This window comes from Aulostomus chinensis, chromosome 22, assembly GCF_037954235.1.
Source record: "Aulostomus chinensis isolate RoL2024-O1b breed Wild chromosome 22, RoL_Achi_v1.0, whole genome shotgun sequence".
Taxonomy (NCBI): domain Eukaryota; kingdom Metazoa; phylum Chordata; class Actinopteri; order Syngnathiformes; family Aulostomidae; genus Aulostomus; species Aulostomus chinensis.
This window is the reverse complement of record NC_141341.1, coordinates 19,223,328-19,245,057: the sequence shown is the minus strand read 5'-3', so window position 1 is coordinate 19,245,057 and position 21,730 is coordinate 19,223,328. Positions and strand designations below refer to the sequence as shown.

Here is a 21,730-nt window from a genome sequence, read left to right as displayed (position 1 = left end):
GGCAGGGAGAGCGAGCCAGCTTGATGGGGGACTGGATGGTAGACTGGTTCATGGGAGGGGAGGCAGGGAGAGCGAGCCAGCTTGATGGGGGACTGGATGGTAGACTGGTTCATGGAAGGGGAGGCAGGGAGAGCGAGCCAGCTTGATGGGGGACTGGATGGTAGACTGGTTCATGGGAGGGGAGGCAGGGAGAGCGAGCCAGCTTGATGGGGGACTGGATGATCATCTGTCTGGATTAAGAAGCCCTGGATTATACCAGATGGTGTTTATAAACAAATGTTTTGTTTTGTTTTTTTACAGTTTAGCTGTAGTTAGCCATCAGTCTCTGTTAGCTTCAAGGTAAATATATGTGGCTGGTTGTTCCCGCATACTTCAAGTAGTGAGTGCTTGAGAGGTGAAATACACTTTTCAAAAGAAGTACTGCTTTAACAGCAGTACAAAGTACTGCAGAGGAGACAGCAAAAAGAACCACAGCGTGTATGGATTGTGATTGTTCCTCCTCATCATGCATCGCAGAACAAACCTGGATCTTTTTTTCTCGTTCCCCATTGGTGGTGGTCACAGAGGGGGAATGCCTCCGCTCTCTCCTGGACAATGTCTGCTAGCACAGACACAGCTCATAAATCACCAGTAGATGCATGCACAACCAGACCAGCCCCCCCCCCCCCCATTCCCTTCTTAGACCTAAACTCTGTGGTCCCATTGACCTCAGTGCTCCATGTCCACGACTCTACTGATCATGGCTCCTGCTGGAATCTATTGACTGTCAGTGATTTGATTTGATTTGATTTGTGATTGTAATTTTTGTCAAATCAATTTATTTGTCTCATCATCCAGAATTTAACTATGTAATAAATTAACCATTAAAACTAATAGTTACTAGATACAGCTGCTCTGGGCGCCCATCCCTCTACCCATCCATCCACCCATCCATCCATCCACACCTCCATCCATCCATCCATCCACACCTCCATCCATCCATCCATCCATCCACACCTCCATCCATCCATCCATCCACACCTCCATCCATCCATCCATCCATCCCTCCATCCATCCATCTACCCATCCATCCATCCATCCATCCACCCATCCATCCATCCATCCATCCATCCATCCACACCTCCATCCATCCATCCATCCATCCATCCACCCCTCCATCCATCCATCTATCCATCCATCCATCCATCCACCCACCCATCCATCCAGCCATCCATCCACCCCTTAATCCATCCATCCACACATCCATCCATCCATCCACCATCCATCCATCCACCCATCCCTCCATCCACCCACCCCTCCATTCATCCATCCATCCATCCATCATCCACCCCTCCATCCATCCATCCACCCCTCCACCCCTCTATCCATCCATCCATCCATCCATCCAGCCCTCATCCATCCATCCCTCCATCCATCCACCCCTCCATCCATCCATCCACCCATCCACCCCTCCATCCATCCATCCATCCACCCCCTCCATCCATCCATCCACCCATCCACCCCTCCATCCATCATCCATCCACCCCTGCATCCATCCATCCACCCATTCATCCATCCACCCCTCCACCCCTCTATCCATCCATCCATCCATCCACCCCTCCATCTATCCATCCATCTATCCATCCACCCATCCATCCATCCACCCATCCACCCACCCCTCCATCCATCCATCCATCCACCATCCACCCCTCCATCCATCATCCATCCACCCCTCCATTCATCCATCCATCCATCCATCCATCTATCCATCCATCCATCCATCCATCCATCCATCCATCCATCCATCTATCCATCCATCCATCCATCCATCCATCCATCTTCTCCCTCTCCTCCTGTTCAGGGTGGTGGGGGTGGAGCCTATCCCAGCAGCCTTCCCCCTGGACAGGTCACCAGTCCATCACAGGGCCAACACATAGAGACAGACAACCATTGGCTCTCCCAGCCACACCTACGGTCAATTTAGAGTATCAATCAGCCTCGTCCCCTCTTGATGTCTTTGGACTGTGGAGGAAGCTGGAGTACCAGAGAGAACCCACGCAGGAACAGGGAGAACATGGAGACTCACCCAGACAGACCCCATGCTCCAGCCGGGGCTCCACCCACAACCTTCTTGCTGGGGGGCCACCATAAAGACCACTGCTCCAGCGGGCTGCCCTGCTCTGGGTGCACCACACTCAAATGGCTATTTTTGAGATTCATAATACATTTAGCATATTCTCTCTTTCTTTCTGAGTTCTTCTGGCAGGTTCTAAAACTCTGCTCTACTGACACTTTCCCAGCGTTCCTGAGGACATTCACCAGCCTGAGCTAAAACACTCAGCTGAACAGAGATCTTAACATTTTCACTGTTTACTACACATTAGCAAAGCTAGCGCATAGCTTCAGCTCCCCAGCTGTGTACATTCCTCCAAGTGCAGTGGGATCGACCTGCTCACACACTGGAACATCAGCGCGTGTTGGACTGTGTCGGCTGGTTCAAGGGCTCAAAAATGCCGGACAATCCATCAAACTTTCCCCTGGTCGGCTGACGTGACATGTTCAGAACCCCTTTGCTATTTTTCTTTCCCTGACGCATCTTATGTGATATGTAACAGAAGTGGACACATTTAGCTGCTGCACAAAAGTGGAGATGTGTTTGGGGTGCCTTCAGTACCTTGATTTCTGGAGTGGACTCTGGCCTGGGGCTCTGGCTTTTGGTGGACTCGGCAGGACGATGCTCTGGCTTCACTTCTGGTCTCCTGTCAGCTGATCGATGGCCCCTGGCTGTGGAGCTGTCATGGCGGTTGGTGCGATAAAGGGTGCGTAGCAGCGGGGACGGTGTAACCTCCCCGGGAGACACTGGTGACATCACGGGAGCACTGACCGGACGAGTGGATTTGTTGTCCGGTGTGGATGCCATGGCTGGAGCACACACGCACGCACGCACGCGCGCACACACACACACACACACACACACACACACACACACACACACGTTTAGAAACTCTTGATGAATTTATCCCCAGCTTTGTAACATTTGCTCACTGATCTCATTTAGTTTGATTCCCCTACAACATCAGAACCATTCTTGGAAGTCTAAGTGCAGTCAAGTGTTGCCTCTATTTCTGCTCGAGGCTCAGCTCTCAACTCCCCACCTGTCCTTTATTTCTCCCCATCCCACACCAGAGTGGGCAGGCTGGGCGCCTAGTGGGGCGACGCCCAGGTAAACTTTTGAAGTGATTTACCTGGAGAAGAAGGCAGCCCAGTGGCAGGAGGATGGGACTGAGCTCCTGCCGTGAGCCGTGGGCCTCGCGTCACTCGCTCGCAGGAGCCATTCACCTCTTCATTGACTATTCAGGATTTTCTCTTTGGTTTGATTTACATCTACGAGTGGTGACGTGCAAGCACCCGCCTCTCAAAAGCAACACGACTTTTGCTCTTGATTTGTGTCCTATACATGAATGTGATGAGAATCTGACTACATCAACTACACTTTCGTATTATTAATCACAGTGACATCATCAAGGTTAGGTTTGGTAAGCTGATGAATCACCGCCAACTGTCACAGTAATAACAAGATGACAAACACAGATATGAATGCAAGTAACAAGTTATTATAAAAACAAGGCAACCTTCATCAGACACATTGTGTCCTCATGAAGACTGTAGATACTTCCTTCAAGTGGAAGTAAGGAGTAAAGGCTGCTTTACGGAGAGTGACCCTTAACTTAAGATCCTGATGAGGTGGTTTTAGAGGTCGTAGTGCAGAACAAATACTGAGCGTCTGGCTCGTGTGCTACTGTGGTGCCAAGTTAAGCCTGCTGAGATTTGCGTGCATCCCTCGAGAGCACGCACAGCGCAGGAGATGCATGCATTATTCAGCAAAACTGAATCGGCAGGACGATGAGATTTGCATGCATCCTTTTTTAAGCCAGGAAGTCACACACAGGAAATTCTCTGTGTTTGGTCAGAAGAGTCCAAAATATGAGCTGGAAAAGCTTTTCACCCGAGAACAGAACTGGACCAAGGCACAAGTGAACTAAGGGCCTGCTCAGGACCACCAGGGGGCCCCCTAGAACATTTGAGTTATTTTTCTTTTTTGCTGGTGTATGTATGATAATAAATCCATTATCATCCATCTATCAATCCAAACCAAGATTATCACAACACACAGTCCTTCTGATTCCTCCAGCCTTGACTTCTTAAACATTCAGAAGTGAACATGCACTGCGTTCTTTAAACTGAAGGTTGCAGTACAATCGTGGGTGAATTGTGAGTACATGCTTGCTGCACTAAAGTAGACTGCACACAAACACTGGTTGCACAGTAACCTCATCACTTTTGTATAAACGACGCCGTCTTCTGATCGGCTTCTTCTCTCAGACTTTACTCCACCTTGAATTGTTGGCTCAGCTCTAGAGCCGTGGGCGGGGGGTCATCTGGTCCAGGGAGTGTTTGTGTGAGTGGAGAGGAAGCTGCCTGCCTGCCCTCCTCCTTGTTACGGTGGTGGGATGTGAGCCAACAGTGAGTGTGTTTTAAATATTGTTTGATGGTGAGGGAAACAGCTGGAGGGGATGGTCCTCACCAGACAGGTACCAGAGGTCAGCTGATGCTCAGAGCTTTGAGTGCCTCCTCACAGCAACTGGCTTAACAATTCTGAATGATATCAGCATTTAAGAATGAGGCAGGCAAGAAGGTGCCCATCTTCCATCAGTGCTGTGACTCTCAAAGCCAAACTGGAGCTGATTGGGAGACAGGCATATACAGCATAAGTAGAGCTGCTGCTGTACCTCCGTCCATGCTGCGAGAGTTCCTCTTGCTGGATGAGCGCTGGAACAGAGGAGCCGGTCTGTCAATCAGAGAGCTGGCCTGCTTGGTCTGGGCCTGAGTTCGACCGCTGTAGCGAAACTTGGAGCCCAACGCCAGGAACTTTCTGGGTGTGGTGGCCATCTCAGTGGAGGTCAGCCTGGGCAGAAAGGACCTCATCATCAGACTCAGCACAAAAAACACACATTCAGAAATACCAGCAATACATCAGGCTACATCACATTGTGACTGAGCGGCTTTGAAGTTTTCTGATGTCAATGACCCCTTGCCACACCCACCACCAACAGGCAGTGCAGTTGTAGTCGAGGAATTGTCAAGTAGATAGGAGAGTTACTCCTTAACTGAGTCAGATGTGTTACCTGAAAAAGGTGTGATGTTCCACACACACTTTCCACAGTTTCTTGGCTGCTTTGTAGTTAGGAAGCTTGAAGCCGATGGCGCTCTCGTACTGTTCCACCTGGAGTTAGGGTTCAGGACATCAGTTCAGATGTCAGATATACACAAGGACTCTCTGAGCAGAAGGACGTGCAGAAATGTGCTGCCATGATGTCACTGTACCTCTGAGGGTCTTATTTTGATGAAGAAGCTGCTGCGTTTGTATGAGACCTTGAGGACTTTGGGCCAGGGAAAACGGTTGATCCTCAGCTTTTCTTTGTAAACCATCAGACCACTGGAGCACACGCCCAGCATGATGTCAACACCATCCAGATCCTGACACACCCAGAGACACAAAGATCCACATTCGGGTCAACATTAGGATCCTGACCTTAAGGGCCAACAACGGCGCTCAAATAAGGATGGACACAAATACAAAAGTGTGGTTAGGTGCTCATTCATCTGGAGAGTCCAGAGTGTCAGTGAGACAGTTTGAACCTTGGGGAGGAGGTGACAGAACCCCCTCCCCCCTTGCAAGGAGGTGTTCAGTTGATCTGGATCCAGAACACCCTTGATGTACTTGAACCCAGTCCTCACAAAACACCCCCTAAATGCTGTAAATGTATCTTGGGGGTCATCAAGTCTAAAGGGCCCTCCACTATCAGACAGGCAACCAAGCCCACCCGGAATTCATGTGGTGCAGCTGATCTAGCCAGAGGTCGGTTCTGGCTAGGTCCCACCTCTCCAGGCATTGGACTCCCCTGCTCCAACTCTTCTCAGACATACATTAGCTGTTGGAGTCATAGAGGAGTACTGAGGAAATACTACACTTGAAAAATGTATTTCCAAAGTAAGAGCTGTCAAAATACTCATGCACATGTCAGCTGGGTGCAAATATTTAGGTGGATACACCACTACGCCCTCTGCACGGAGGACACATGACCCACATCTAATGAAGGTACAATTTCACTTTACTTTTAAATTAGATTGTACAACTCATTAGTTGTAAAGAGCTGAATATCTAAATCATCAAAACAAACTCATGTAGCAGAGGATGTGAAGTACAGCTGAAAACTCAAGCTTGAGGAAAAGACGAAGGCGGGACGCAACTGATAGAAGAACGACACAGAACGGAACTGAGGACAACAAGGACTGATGAACAGGTGAGACACAGCTGACTGACTCATAAAAGTATAAACAGAACAAAGACACAGGATGGAAGAGATGGAAATTAAACTGGAAGAGCAAAGAGTTTGTGATGAATAATGGCAAAGATTCCAAAACTAAGAGTCTTTAAACAAAAGTTAACCATAACCCGAATGAAGTAGAAGGTTGGAACATGACACGATGATGATGTCATTCAGAAAGGATGGTTTTTTAGACATGTAGATAAAAGACGTTTCAAATACCAAATGATGATAATGATGTGATAGTGAACCAGACAAACAGGATGAGGATCTATAGACTTGTGGGTTGTTGTCTGTGGGGGCCAGTGCCACCCTGTTTGCTGTTGTGTGCTGGGGCAGCAGACTGAAGGTAGCAGATGCCAACAGACTAAACAAACTCATCCGGAAGGCCGGTGACATTGTAGGAGTAAAGCTGGACTCTCTGACGGTGGTGAGAGAGAGGAGGATGTTGTCTAAACTCCACACAATCCTGGACAGCATCCACCACCCCTCCATCAAGTCCTGGTTCAACACAGGAGCACATTCAGTGCTGGACTCATCCCACCTAAATGCACCACAGAGCGCCACAGGAAGTCATTCTTACCTGTGGCCATCAAACTCTTTAACTCCTCCCTCTGAGTGATTTCAGAACTTAACTGTTGCAATACCTCAACTGTGCAGTACTCTTTTAACTGTGCAATGCTCTTGTCATAACTACTGTGCTTTGTAAATAGTTTAAACTTATTCTTATTTTATTCTTACTCTTATACTTTATCTTTATTCTTATCTTAAAGACTGCACTTTCTAATTATTGTAATTGTAACTTTATACTTTACTTTATAGTGCTTCAAGAGCTTAATAACTGTAACAACAGAATTTCCCCCCGGGATTAATAAAGTATTCTGATTCTGATTACCAGCAAACAGAGAAAATGCCATCTGCTCCATGTGACTGATGACTCACTAGAATGGGACGGTATCTCCAAGACTGGTATTTGAATGGTAACTGGGCCCAACTTACATCAGGGATGTGCAGTATTAATACCACAGCCTGGAGTACCTGTTGCCAGTGTCAGACAACACAGCAGCTAATAACACTTTAGAATTGTTGCACTTTGCTACACATGAAGATGAAAACATGTTATAAACACATTTTTTGTAATTCCATAAAGAAGAAAAACATGTATCCTGATTCAGTGTAACACGTCTGGCACATCTGTGGTGCATCAAACCCTTGACCTTTACCGGAGCGGTGACATGAGAATTTAGGCTCATGGGCCAGACATATTTCCTCTCTGGACACAGTGATGGTGTCAGCAATGTATGTATTAATAGATGCTTTTTATTTGGACAGATATGAGGCCTAAGACCCGTCTCCAGGACTGGAATCATCAGTGTAAGTAGAGAGGAGAGCCCAGGCCTGCAGCAGTTGTCAGATGACCTGACTGTCATGTTCTTCACACAATCAACCACACGGGGGCAGCACACTCTTTCACCTGAGATTGGTTTCGGTTAGTGTTTCGATGAGGACACAATGACCTGGTTTCTTCTGCTGACCCGTGTAAGTCACATGTCTCTGTTGTCCTGGAGTGATGTCATGCCTCTTAGGCTCCTTGTGTTTTACATCTATGTCATTAAGTTTCAGTCCAGCATTTCTTTGATTGTGATTAGGAATCATGCTGGGCAGCTGCGTGTTGCGGATGAAGGGCTCACCTTGGCCTGGTGGAGGTCCACACCGTACATGGACAGCTTCTTGGCGTTCTCCAAGAACATCATGTCGGCCTGTGCTGGACTCATCGACCTGCCACAACAGCAGAGGGTTTAACCAGCACGCTAACCTGTGATGGCCACTGTTCATGTTCATGTATACAAGGGACAGCAGCATGATAAAGGACACAAGCACCTTAAGGCAAGAGCTACAGTTTTCAGTTGTTAGGTTCAAACATCTCCAGGTAGCTCAGAGTCTGGAGGTTTTTAGCTAGCAGTATGTCACAGGGGCCAAACTGGGCAGGAATGCCCACAGTGTCCCTCCTCTCTACTGACTACAGACTGTCCCCTTCTTATTCACATTCGCTCCCCTCATGTGTTTGTGATCCAGGCATAAATCCACATCTCCTGTGTTTGGAGAAAAAGAGAAACCCTGAAAAGAAAGATGGTTACAATGGAGAACTTTTTAATAAGTTTAGTGGACCCCATGTTCGGCAGCCCGGTGGAGTAGTGGTCCTCACTGTGGCCCCCCAGCAAGAAGGTTGTGGGTGGAGCCCCGGCTGGAGCACGGGGTCTTTCTGTGTGAGTCTCCATGTTCTCCCTGTTCCTGCTGGGTTCTCTCTGGTACTCCAGCTTCCTCCACAGTCCAAAGACATCAAGAGGGACCAGGTTAATCCAGACTCTAAATTGACCGTAGGCGTGGCTGGGAGAGCCAATGGTTGTCTGTCTCTATGTGTTGGCCCTGCCATGGACTGGTGACCTGTCCAGGGGGAAGGCTGCTGGGATAGGCTCCACCCCCACCACCCTCAACAGGAGAAGAGGGAGAAGATGGAGGGATGGATGATGGAGGGAGGGATGGGTGGATGGGTGGATGGATGGATGGATGGATGGATGGACCCTATGTTCATGTCCACATACATGTGACCTGTTCAGGTACATAGAAACAGTAGCAGACATGAACATGCAAGAGGGCCTACAATTATTTTGGTATAAAATGATTGCAGTTCTATATTTTTATGAGCAGGTTTTAAAGGTGCAACAGACAACCATTCTATGAAAACAAATATTTGGAAAAAATCCACGTTTTTTTTTTAACAAGTCCAAAATTTTGCTAGTATCTAGAGGCCAAGCAGTTGAGCGTCTCTGAGGCAGCGTGAGCAGACTGGTGTCAGGTGTACCAGGCGTGGCTTTGACCAGGACCTCAGGAGCTTCAGTTGCTGATTAACCAGAGAAACATTTGAGAAACGTGGGGCTTAGTTCCGTTAGCGTCTCACATACTGTCGGACCGATAAAGCAGCAAGACGAGGGTCAGTACTGGTCCAGCAGCTCTGCGCTGGTTTGGAGGACCAGGAGGACTGAACAGCCATGCTGAGGGGGCCACTTGCTGATGCACAGCTAAGCTAACGGTTGCTAACTAAAAATAGAAATCACTCAAGTTGGCAACTTTAGCCTCTGGCAGGTTCATGTTGTTATCATTTATGTGTGACAGCATCACCATGGTGACAAGGTTGACCACATGACTTGTCTGTCTTATTACCCCTATTCCACCTCTGACCACATGTGGTTAGCTGAGTCCTGGTAACCAAGAGATGAGATTAGTGCAGCAGGAGGGAGGGAGACACCTGCTGGCCGGGAGGTGGAGGTGTTGACCACTGCGCCTGTAATTTTTTTTCTTTGGTTTAGCAGCTACAACAAATTAATAAAATTGTAGATCACATTGACATTTACATCATGAAGACAGCCCCTCTGGATGATTTCCGTGGTAATGTCTGCATAGAACTACAAGAACTACAATACTACAACACTCTTAAGAACTACAATCAGACATGGGTTGTATTGCAGTCAGTGAAGAGTTGTTTTACATTGTATTCCTGCTAATAACTGTCTCCATTAGCTGGACATGTGGGGGAGAAGCTTCTTCATCAGTTATTGACATCTGCCAGAGTCAACAGTTTTGTTTTTTTTGGTTCCCGAGGTGTTGAAATCGATCAGAGACTGAGTAAGGGTTCTCACCTGTAGGTGCGGTGCAGCTCCATCATCTTGTCCTCCAGTTCTTTGGTCTGACCGTGGACCATCTTCATATCCTTGGCATACTCGCTGCCATGCACCTCGGGGTCATACTCGCCCAGCTCTGACTGCAGGGCATAGGAGCCCAGTAGGGCCAGCGTGACGAAAGAACAGGGCAGGCGGCCCTGCAGTATGTCTTTACGTAGCTGCAGACACAAGTAGTACCTGCAATACAACAATGGGATCATATGTTCTAAGTCAGCAAAAGTCTCAGGCTTCAGACCCAGGAGGTGTTCACCTATGAAGACCATGAAATGTGGTTTAATGTTCCAAAAATGGCCAGTAATATCACAGTACTGTTGGTTTTCCGGTTTTTGTTACGGACGTCATTACCAAATACTCCTGAGCTCTGGTTTGTGTATTGCTTCATGTTGCTATCTATGTGGGGTTTTTTATCTCCAGGCAAAGGGTTGGTCGATTACTGAGCATGCAGCTGCACAAAGAAGACAAGAACCTTGAGAACTTGCACACAGATGTTTTCTGACTCCTGGAGTCACTAAGAAGTAATACCAAAGGAAAAAAAAACATATTTATGAGCTCAGGACAACTATTAGTGTGTACCTGAAAGGGAAAATACACTTTTTGGGTGAAGTAGGGCTGTAATAGTACACAGTAAAGTCATGGGTTTCTACTGTAGGACAGAAGAAGTCACAAAATCAATGGAGGTCTTATTGGTGGGACATGGGTGCACATAGCAGGGCGCCTGGTAGGGCTCGGACATCACGGGGCAGGCAGGAGCTCTACATCAGCACCAGCTGCTCTCTCCTCTGCTGATGCGGTGCAGTGATTGACCAACGAATCAGTGCAGCGCTCAGATATGACAGACCTTACCGCCCTCCTCGTTCTTCTTTTATTTGCAACGTAGACATACCCTTAATGCACACAGTCTTCCTCTACAGCAAGTGTCAGCTATTCACCCTATTTTTAATTTGGTTGCTTCCTTTTTCCAGAGATCCTCTTCCTCTGATTTACCACTGGATATGTTGTGGAGAAATGATCATCCCGGAATGGATACTGATTTTGAGTGGGGGCGGATGTGGAAGAATATCAGGGAGGCCTCCCGCAATCCGGATCACCAACAGATTCATTGTAATTATGTCCATAGAACCTATCTCACTCCACGTACATTAAATGCTATGAAACTGATCAACAATCCATCTTGCAGCCTTTGCAATTTGAACTCAACAGGTACTTTTGTTCATGTGATGTGGGAGTGTCCACCGGTTAAACAGTTTTGGACTAATGTTGTCTCTCAGCTCTCAAGCTTGACATCTGTAACTATCCCTGTTCTGTTATTGAATGATTTGTCTGGGCTGGGGCTGTCGAGGGCTGTCGAGGGCTGCGAGGCGGTTGATATTGGCTGGTATCACTGCTGCTAAGAAGCTGGTCGCGTTGCGATGGAAGCCTCCCCACTCTCTTGCCCTCAAACACTGGATTCTCACCTTTTTAGATGTCGTATTCACGGAGATGTCAACTGGTAGAATTAATGGTGCAAAGGAATCCACCTTGAACAGTTGGAGAGAGGCAGCCAACTCACTAAAGAGATTATTATAATGATTATGTTCTGATCCCGTTTAGTTGTTTTGCGTTCCCCTATGTATGTGACTGTGTAATTGTGGAGATTCCCTCTATACAACAGTGTACGACACCTGGGTTGTGGGTGGGGGGCTGGAAGGTGGCACACCTGTTTTTTTTGTTTTTGTTTTTTTGTTGTTGTTGTTTTTTCAGTTGATGTTTTGATTTGGGTTCTGGTTAATTCAGCGGCTCGTGTGGCCTCAGTAAATGCTGTAGGTCAGAGACACTGTGTCATGTATGCTTGCGATGGACTGTAAAACTGAAGATATGCTCTCGCTCCTGAGGGGAGTCGAGGGAAATACTAAGGCTGGTCCTGGCATACCTGTATGCTCCAGTAATAATATGCTTGCTTTCGGCGTATGGTGCTGAACCCAAACTTCTCTCTTTTTTTTGTAATATGTTTTTGTACTTGTTTTGGTGTTTATTTTGCTTACTGTTTGTTCTATGTAAAATATATGTTGTATATTGTTTAATCTATGTTAATCAATCAATAAAAATTTGATCACAAAAAAAAAGATATGACAGACCTCTGCAGAGGTTGGTGTTATATTCTGTCAGACCTGCCCAACACGGAGGAGTCACTCTCACCCTGGGATCCAGCCTTCAGTCCCATTTTGCAGGATTCAGTCTGGTAGTTTTGTGTAATTCTGTTGACAGTGAGGCAACTGGAGTGAGAACGTCCACCAATGTCAGTGGTGAAAAAAGTGGAGAGCCAGTGTTTCATGAATGGATTTGTCCTTTGTCCTTGGCTCCTGCTACGACCCTCTACCGAGCTGCTATATTAATCCTGTAATTTGAATCAGTTCTTGCTGGGGAAGATAAGTCCCCCATCCAGAGGTGTGGAGAAATAAAGAATAAGGATAAAGAAGAATTCTGGAGTCACTAAGATGTGATGAAGGAGGGAAAAACATGATTGTAAGGTCCAGACTCCTAGACGGTGAGTCAATGTGATGTTCTCTATGATTTATACACTGTGTAATGCTCATATTTCTCTGAAATGTGTATTTTCCTGGTCCACCTCCACGAGTCCCTACAGTAATGTTTGAAGATAAAGGAGCAGTACCTCGTGATGTCCTCGGACAGCTGGGCTGGGTCTGGTGGATAAAATTTCACATTAAAAGTGAAATTATAGTTGGCCCCTTGAGAAATAAAAGAGATGTGGTGAAACAGCATTTAATCGGTATGAAACGTGATGCAAAGACATAAGACTGTGCAGGTGCACTCACCTTGCACCTGCCTGCGTATCTCCTTGGCAAGGTCCATCCAAGTCTGTCAGAAAGACAGCAGACATAGCATGAATGAGAGCTGAGATGGGTACACTGACATGTTACCAGCTGCCTGTCAACACAGAGGATGTGATGTGAGGTCCAGCTCACCTTCATGGTGGGTGTCTCCCAGATGACCAGACCATAATAGTCTTTCTCCAGCAGATTGAGGTGGTCACATACTTTCATGAAAAGCTCCTGGCCTTTGGCATGTTTCTGGCACAAACACGCACAAAAGGGAAGATGAGCATCAGTTAGAATCCACCTGCTGTGAGCAGCCCGGGGAGTAGCACTTAGCACCGGAGCAACGTCAGCATTGATTTAATCAGTCAGTTATAGCCATTAGAACATAACTGGTACTCGGCCAAAGTCTGCCGGTTGATGTCAATTTTAACACATAATTTTCAGTAAAAAATGCTGGTAATATTGGGTTTCCTTAGAAATTATGTCCTTGTGTATCCAGTAGAGGGCGCTCCAACTCTTCTCATGTTGCGCTCCACAGCACCCCCACAGAGTGAGAGGGAAGCAGTGTCTGGTACTGAAAAGCCAACAGTGCATGGGTACTAACACTGAGCAGTTATCCTAAATGGAAGTTTATGAACTGGGTGGCCCAGTGGAGCAGTGGTCCTCACTGTGGCCCCCCAGCAAGAAGGTTGTGGGTGGAGCCCTGGCTGGAGCACGGGGTCTTTCTGGGTGAGTCTCCATGTTCTCCCTGTTCCTGCTGGGTTCTCTCTGGTACTCCAGCTTCCTCCACAGTCCAAAGACATCAAGAGGGGACCAGGTTAATCCAGACTCTAAATTGACCGTAGGTGTGGCTGGGAGAGCCAATGGTTGTCTGTCTCTATGTGTTGGCCCTGCCATGGACTGGTGACCTGTCCAGGGGGAAGGCTGCTGGGATAGGCTCCACCCCCACCACCCTGAACAGGATAAGAGGGGGAACATGGAGGGGTGGATGGATGTTGAGTTGATGATAACTAGTTTGTGAAATAAAAAAATGACTTAATAAGTTTCCTGTGACGCGTCTCATTGTATCATGTCACACTCGACTGAGTGTGACATGATATGCTAGCAAGCTAAAGAAAGTCAGGATAGCCTAGCTTAAATATCAGCTACCTTGCTAAACTGTTTAACCGAGCCAGTCAGGGCCCAATGGATGATGTAACGGTAACGTTGCAGTACCTCAAAGTAATATTACGCTCACTAGGCATCTGCATGCTACCAGACAAGATCCGACTGGACCAGTTTAGGATGATGCATGGACTGCGTTCTTAACGTGTGGCGTTGAGGAGGAAGAAGTGTTTCTGGTGGAAGCTTGAACTTCATGGAGGAAAGAAAATGTGAACGCAGGTGGAGAGGACATCCCAGAGGCACGTTTCAAATCCTGTTTTACCAGAGACGTTCCTGACACTGTGTGTCCTTCTGCCTCTCAGCTACACACTCACTGACCTCCTCATGACACACTGGGTCATGTGATACACACCAGTAACAGACCACCATCAGTTCAACTGCAGTAAATATGTTACTTTGTTAATGCTTACACTGTCAGACACGTCTTTGTGATTACTGAGAGGATAGTGGGCGTTTCTCTTCAATCTGAATCTTTGTAACAAGTTTTTGGAATGATTGTTAATCCTTCAAAAGCTGTTTTTGGGGGTTTTTTCCATGAAAAATGTACAAAAATATTGAATTGGCTGATGTATCGGTTATTGGAATATTTTATTCCCCAATATCAAAATCGGCATTGGCCCAAATAATCCATATTAGAAGGGCCCTAGTTAGTATGCAGGCACACAGGAGTTTTCTCTCATGAAACTTTACGGATCCGAAGACATGCTTCAATCATCTGTTCCTTCAGTTGTGACTCTCAGGGATGAATCAGAAGGAAGTTTAGATTCACCAGACACAATGAACCAATGCCTGATTGTTTTCTTAGTTGTGGCCGTTACAGGGCCCTTATGTCTCAAAGTGACTGGTACGTAGTAGCTAGTCAATTAGGTGTCCTGCCTTCCTCAGAGCCCACCATAATCACCATCAGCCCCTCAGGGTCACATGGACATGTCTGTAAACTCTGCAGTCACTCCAGTGTAGAAGGGGATCCAAGTCCTGATGATCACCAGGATATAGTCAGTAACCTTCGCTCTACTGGTGCCAGATGAGGGACTGGTCTCTGTGCTGGTCTGATTAGATCTAAGTGCAGCTTTGATACCATTGACCACCATATCCTTCTACAGAGACTGGAACCTGTTACTGGTATTAAAGGAACCACACTAAACTGGTCCAGGTCATATTTACGAGGTCATCTCAGTTGCTACTTGTTAATGATGGTTCCTCTGAGACCACTACAGTCAGTTCTGGTGTTCCACAAGGGTCTGTGCTTGGACCAGTCCTCTTCACCCTGTACCTGCTTCCTCTAGGTCACATGATCAGGAAACACTCCATTAATGTTCACTACTATGCAGACGACACTCAGCTGAACTCATCAATGATGCACATGGAACAAACCAGCTGACTAAACTGGAGGCCTGTCTGAAGGACAGAAAAACATGGAGGACCATCATTTCCTTTATTAGACTCTGATAAACTGAAGTTCTTGTGCTGGGCCCAAACACCTGAGGACCACCTGATCTGATGAGACAGGTACCCTGGATGGCACCACCCTGGCCCCCAGCACCACCATAAGGAACCTAGGAGTTCTCTTTGACCAGGACCCTTTAACTCCCACATTCAACAAATCTCCAGGACGCCTTCTTCCATCTACGTAACATCGCTAAGATCAGACACATCCTGGCTCAAGAAGATGCAGACAAACTAGTCACTGCTTTTGTCACTTCCAGGCTGGATTACTGCACCTCCCTCCTACCAGGCTGGACTAATAAGTCCCTAAAGACTCTCCAGCTGGTCCAGAACGCTGCTGCCGCGTGTTGACTAGAACTGGTAGCAGAGACCAGGTCTCTCCTGGACTGCTTCTCTGCATGGCTCCCTGTCAGATTCAGAACAGAATTTAAAATTCTTCTTCTACCGTCAAAGTCCTCAACAGTCAGGCTCCTTCATCCCTGACAGAGTTCCTAGTCCCCTATGATCCAGCTAGAACCCTTCACTCCCAGGATGCAGGGTTCCTGCTGGTTCCTAGAGTTCTAAAAGTAGAATGGAGCCAGAGCCTTCAGCTATCAGGCTCCCCTCCTGTGGAACCGTCTCCCAGTTTCAGTCCAGGACCCAGACCCCCTCCTATGTTTAAGAGCAGACTTAAGACCTTCCTTGTTGATCAGGCTTATAGTCAGGACTACTTAGGCTGGCCCTTAGATCTGCTGCTATAGGCTCAGACTGCTGGGATCTCCCATGATGCACTGGGCTTCTCTCTCCTCCTCCTGTCCTCATACGTGTTACTAACTCCTCTTCTTCTCCCCTCATCCCAGATCCTGGTGCTGCTGGAGGAGGCTAAAGACCTGAAGAGGCTCCAGCTGCCACCCTTAGTATCAGTACTAGTATTAGCACAAGCAGTATATATATATATATATATATATATATATATATATATATATATATATATATATATATATATATATATATATATATATATCAATAATAACATAATTGTATTGTCTCTGGAACTGTTGTATATATAAAATATAGTTTGAAAAAATGCACCAAAGGGAGTTGCACTCCAATTTCTTTGGCTGCTATAGAATGACAATAAAGGCTTTGATTCGATTTAATCAGTCTTCTCAGTACTGTATTAGCATTAGCATTGTGTTCACGACCATATAATTGCTCATATCATGCTGGAATTGATGCTTGTTTTTAACCTGTAGGTGTGATTACTGGTAGCTAGTTGTTGTTATTGTTTGACATCTTTCTCCTTCCAGCCTGCTCACGTCTGTCCATCAGTCTCTCCTCCTATCTCTCTCTCTTTGTCCCTGTCCTCTCTCTCTCTCTCTCTGTCCCTCTCTTTTCTGCCTGTGTCTCTTCTCCATCTTTGTCTCTGTCCCTGCCCTCCGTCTCTCTCTCCCTCCAGCAGGTCAAAGCAGACGTCCGTCTCCACTGATCCTGGATCTGCTCCACCTTAGTGCTGGTAAAGGAAGGTTCTCATCTCTGCTGTCTCAGATGTGCTGGTTCATGGAGGATTGTTGGGTGGAGGTTCATAGAGTTCACATATTAGTAACTTGAGGCTGAACCAATAGTAGCCAGCGTGAGTGTGCAGTGTCTCACCTCCAGCTCACACTCGTACAGAGTGTCGTCCAGCAGGGTGACTTTGATCTGCATGGTCTTGGGTCGACGGGGAGCTCTGGCAGCTTTGGCCTCCTCCTCTGGTGTCTTCTCCTCCTTCTCTCCTTTACTGCTGCCTTCAGAGCCACACTCTTTCTCCTCCTCCTCCTCCACCTCTTTCTTATTATCCTCCTCTTTCTCCAGGGTAGCCTCCTCTGCTTGCTCCTTGTCGTTCTCTTTGTCCTTTCCTTCCTCCTCGACTTCCTTCTTCTCTGCCTGCAGGGCCTGAAAAACACTTTGATGATATTATCAGAATCTTTTCTGTGTGATCAGTGTTGAATTGAAATTCTATTTGTTCAAATCCAAGTTAAGTGGGCCAGAAGTCAATTCTTCTCTCATGATTAAGATGTGGTGCAGACACAGACTGCAGAGATGCCGACAATCCAAACAGCCAGGAACCACATCAACCAGACTTTTGCAACTCAGGATCCAAATCACATTTGTATTTTGATTTGAATCAGATTTTTACAGATTTGTAAATAGATGTTATCACCACTTCCATGTATGCTAAATATACAACGGATGACGATAATTTACCACCATGTGTGCTAATAAAATGCCCTGAACCAACCTCGACCTCTACAAGTATCAGCACCTTCAGTCTATTTCCTGATAGGGTGACAAAGTCTGGACACAACAAATCAGATCTCATCACTTGCAAGTGAAGGTGTGGACAGAAATAGCTCTGATTTGAGATGATTCTGGTTTGAGAAAGAAATCTGGCCCATGTGTCCTGACCTGAGCCTCAGCGCTGCTGACTGAGTGCTGGTCCAGGGCTACCTCTCCCTCTGTCCTCAGCTCAGGTTCAGGGTCAGCGATAGGAGCCTTTGCCTCCTCTTCCTCTTTCTCCTCCTTCTCTCCTGCCTCACTCTCGCACTGTGAGCGTCTCTTCAGGAAGGAGGAGAAGAGACGGGAAAGGCCGCGGCCAGCAGAGTTGCGGTTGCGAGGCCGGAGGTGCTCCTCCTCTGGAGAGGGCGGCCTGGCGTCCTGGCCAGCCTCCTCCTGCTGCCTCGGCTTCTTCTGGTGACTCTCTGCCTCGTCTGTTGTCATGGTAACACCTGTAGGGATAAAGGACCTGGTTAAGTACAACGGGGGGAAAAAAGCGGGAAGAAGGAAAGATACTGAGACTCGTGAGGTTCTGTCATTCTCTGTCTCCTTTTTTGTTAGCATGATCTCTCAGGAACTCCTCGACTCAAACATATTTTGCGCTGTTTTAAAACTGGGTTTGTGTTTACGCTTGAGAGAAAAGGGTGGAGGGTTTCAGGTTCGTGGTTAATGTGTCTTTGCAATTGAGAAAATCTACAACATACATACATAAATCTTTTTGTCTTTGGTAACACAAAAGTACTCTAACACATCAGTTCTGGGGAGGTAACTAGTTCCTTTTAACTGAGTAAACTAAGTTCCTGGCTGTTTCCAGCGATTGAAACTGCAACTGAATGTCATTTATCATGCTGAGTCGTCGAACACTGTGGGAGATCCATTACACCTGCCCCCCAGGACCAGCTACTGGGACTCTGGCCCTGGAACTCTGGTACTGAGACTCTGGCCCTGGAACTCAGGTACTGGGACTCTGGCCCTGGAACTCTGGTACTGGGACTCTGGCCCTGGAACTCAGGTACTGGGACTCTGACCCTGGAACTTTTCTAGGCATTTTGATAAACAAGTAAACAAACCTAAAAATATACTAAAAAAATCTCCTGATGAAAGCATCCCACATTTAGGTGGGTAGGAGAGGGTTCATCTTCCCCTCCTGCACCTCCAACCTGAATCTAGATGAGTGTGGTTCAGGTCACAACGTCTAGGACAGAGAGTGAAGGACTTCCTGTCCTGGCTGATTGGCCTCATTGATGACGTCACAGGCCCAACAGCCAGAGGTGTCGACGCATCAGTATAACCACACAGCAGATGATGGACCTGCACCCCCTGTTCACTGTCACCAGAGACCCCATCTGTCCACCCCCCCCCCCCCAAATCTGTACACACACACAGAGACTGTAGACCATGAGCACAAGGATCCCACAAAACTTATTCTGCATGTCTTTGCCTGCAACTCTACAAAGTGGTCCAAGGCTCAACAGAGGTTTTAGTGAGAACAGGACCAGCCAAACACTCCACCTGACATACATATCCATATTTCTCTAAATGGGTTTCTACTTCGTCTCACAAGGAGCTTCTCCTTTATACATCACAACACATCTCAAATCATCGCATTCTGTCATTTCGCCACCAATCGATCAAACCACAATCTCGTGTCATGTTGCTTCTGCTTTGCTGACTTAAGCTTGATTTACAGTCGTGCCATCAATCAGTGGTGAGGGTTCCTGCATAGCTGTGTCGACGTCCTGGGTCAGGCTGCCTGATGTGCTTCTCCCTGGAGAAGGAGCTCTGCATCAGTGCACCAGCTAACTACCACCCTTCCTCAGAACCCGTATCCACTCCAGCGTCTCCTTTTCAGCATTACTTCAACGAAACAAGGTGGTAGTTCTGGATTTGAGCCTGCTGGCTGTCTTCCTGCATAGAGTCTGCATGTTCTCCCCGTGTCTGAGTGAGTTCTCTCTGGGTTCTCCAGCTTCCTCGCTTAATTGGGTGTAGGTGTGACTGTGAGTGTGATCGGTCACCTGTCTCCATGTTTCGGCCCTGTGATGAACAGGTGACCTGACTGGGGTGACCTTGCCCCCAATGACAGCCTGGATAAACCCCACCTCTCATGAACCTGAGCGTGATGATTAGTATGGATGATAAATTTAAGTTGGTAAATGGAACTGTTGTTCACTTATTAGCTCCCGCTCCAAAATCATTTGAATTTCAGCCTCAGTTATTGGAAGTACAGTAAAGCCTGGTGCCAGCTGGTGTTTTGGTGGTGTAACTGCAGCATTCAGCCAGACCACCACCAGTATAAGTGCTCACCAACAGCTGAGGTCACGGGTGTAGGCTTCAGCTTGGACCATCGTGCTAACACCTTATCTCAAAGCTCTGACTCCAGAGAATGCTGCAACCTGGTGGCCTTCCTGTGCTACTACACAGTTGTCTCTTGGATATGAAGGAATATTGAGACAGAAATCAAACTGTGATAGGCTGAATATAAAACACGGAGTTCAACTGGGGTTAGCTGCTTAACATTGGCTTAGCTCGTAGGAGCATGATGTAGAGAGGAGTGTTTCATCTCACTAACGGTACCAGACATCCACCTGCTGTTGCATCACCTTTCATTTCAACTTCCATGAATTTTCAACCAGTTTTTATTTCAGAATTAAAACACTGAAATTACTGTTGACTTGGTGAAACTGCAGCCTCCTTTTTCAGACAGGCACTTAGGCTGGAGCTACTTGGGAGGCGTTCAGGTATCAAGAACTAATTTGCACCCTCCTGACCCCTGCAGCTAATCAGATTCAGGTATTCACACAGATCATGGTGGGGTAGGAACTCTCTCATGCAGACGCCAGTTTGTGAAACAGAAGCAAAGTTAAATAGTCACAATGTATTTGACATCTTTAAGATCTTTTTTAGTCGCAACTACTCAAACTTTCTTCACCCTGATGACTCGACATGCCCTGTCCTTTTATAGAACAATGAGGGTGCAGCTAAAATCACAGCTCACCCTCATGCATAGCTCCAGAAACTGCTGGCAGCCGGCAGTGCTGAGTGGACGCTGGCACACACACTCAAGTGCTGACGGGGCAGAGAAAAGTGAGAATGCCGGCTTTACAGCAGCAGGTGTACACATCAACAATGGGGTAGGACAACCACGGCCTGGTGGCTCAGGGACCCTGTGGTGGCATCACCTACATCCCTCTTCCATCACAGGGAGCAAATAAATAATGTACTATTTCAGTTCATCTTTGTTGATGACCCACATAGAAAATACAGCCCTAGCGTTTTTTAGCCAACTTCACCATCCAAACCTTCATGAAATTTGATTCCTAAGATCAAAAACAAGTAAAATGATTTGATGTAGGCCACCCAGGTTTAGAGTTCTGTCAGATTCTGAGATTAGGACTGAGACTCAGGTGTGGCTCAGAGATGAATGTGAAATGCATTTGAGAAATGAAATAAATGGTAGGTTTCTGCCTGTGTGTAGCTTGTGTCAGAGTGCTGAAAGTGAGCTTAAGGACAGAAAGCGGCTTTAAAATTAATCGGGCCCTGTGTGGGATTAAAGGCTGTTGCATGCTGATGCAGAGCCCAGCCCACCCCCAGCACCACCCCGCCCGTGCAGCAATGCACTTCTGGCGTGAGCTCTGGAAAAATTCCAGAGAACAAGGATCCTGGTCCTGTTGAACAAAAAAAGGAATTACTTCTGTGCATGAAAACAGTAACTTTAGAGTCTCTGATTACCAACCTGACTGTAAATCTGAGTAGCTGATATGCTTCCACACCAGCGCTGCACTGAGTGAATGAAAGCATGACCTGGTGTGTTTGGTTCCATACGTAGGGTAGAGGTAGGGTTAGGGTAGGTTTAGGTCGTGGTTGGGTTTAGGGACAATGAATTCTGTCATGCCAAAGCCTA

General features: G+C 47.0%; 1 protein-coding gene and 1 long non-coding RNA gene across 15 annotated transcripts in view; one reads left to right on the top strand and one right to left on the bottom strand.

The window, feature by feature from the left end:
* Positions 1-21,730, bottom strand: part of epb41a (erythrocyte membrane protein band 4.1a) — a 76,800-nt gene that overhangs the window by 27,498 nt on the left and 27,572 nt on the right. For 6 of the 14 annotated variants that reach the window (XM_086194176.1, XM_086194175.1, XM_086194178.1 and 3 more), the window contains exons 2-13: positions 17,962-18,281; positions 17,167-17,448; positions 13,072-13,176; positions 12,922-12,964; positions 12,759-12,834; positions 10,067-10,285; positions 8,060-8,147; positions 5,365-5,517; positions 5,166-5,263; positions 4,770-4,945; positions 2,654-2,901; positions 524-601 (exon numbers count right to left, since the gene is read on the bottom strand). In XM_086194176.1, coding sequence (XP_086050302.1) covers positions 524-601; positions 2,654-2,901; positions 4,770-4,945; positions 5,166-5,263; positions 5,365-5,517; positions 8,060-8,147; positions 10,067-10,285; positions 12,759-12,834; positions 12,922-12,964; positions 13,072-13,176; positions 17,167-17,448; positions 17,962-18,273 — 1,878 coding nt within the window. In that variant the 5' untranslated portion in view covers positions 18,274-18,281. The remainder of the gene's footprint in view (positions 1-523; positions 602-2,653; positions 2,902-4,769; positions 4,946-5,165; positions 5,264-5,364; positions 5,518-8,059; positions 8,148-10,066; positions 10,286-12,758; positions 12,835-12,921; positions 12,965-13,071; positions 13,177-17,166; positions 17,449-17,961; positions 18,282-21,730) is intronic. The other 8 variants (XM_086194177.1, XM_086194179.1, XM_086194182.1 and 5 more) reach the window with 2 other exon arrangements.
* LOC147241066 (uncharacterized) lies at positions 6,619-11,446 on the top strand. Its single transcript, XR_015111347.1, has 4 exons — positions 6,619-6,798; positions 7,701-7,907; positions 8,018-8,635; positions 11,071-11,446. It is a non-coding gene; the product is annotated as an uncharacterized LOC147241066 (long non-coding RNA).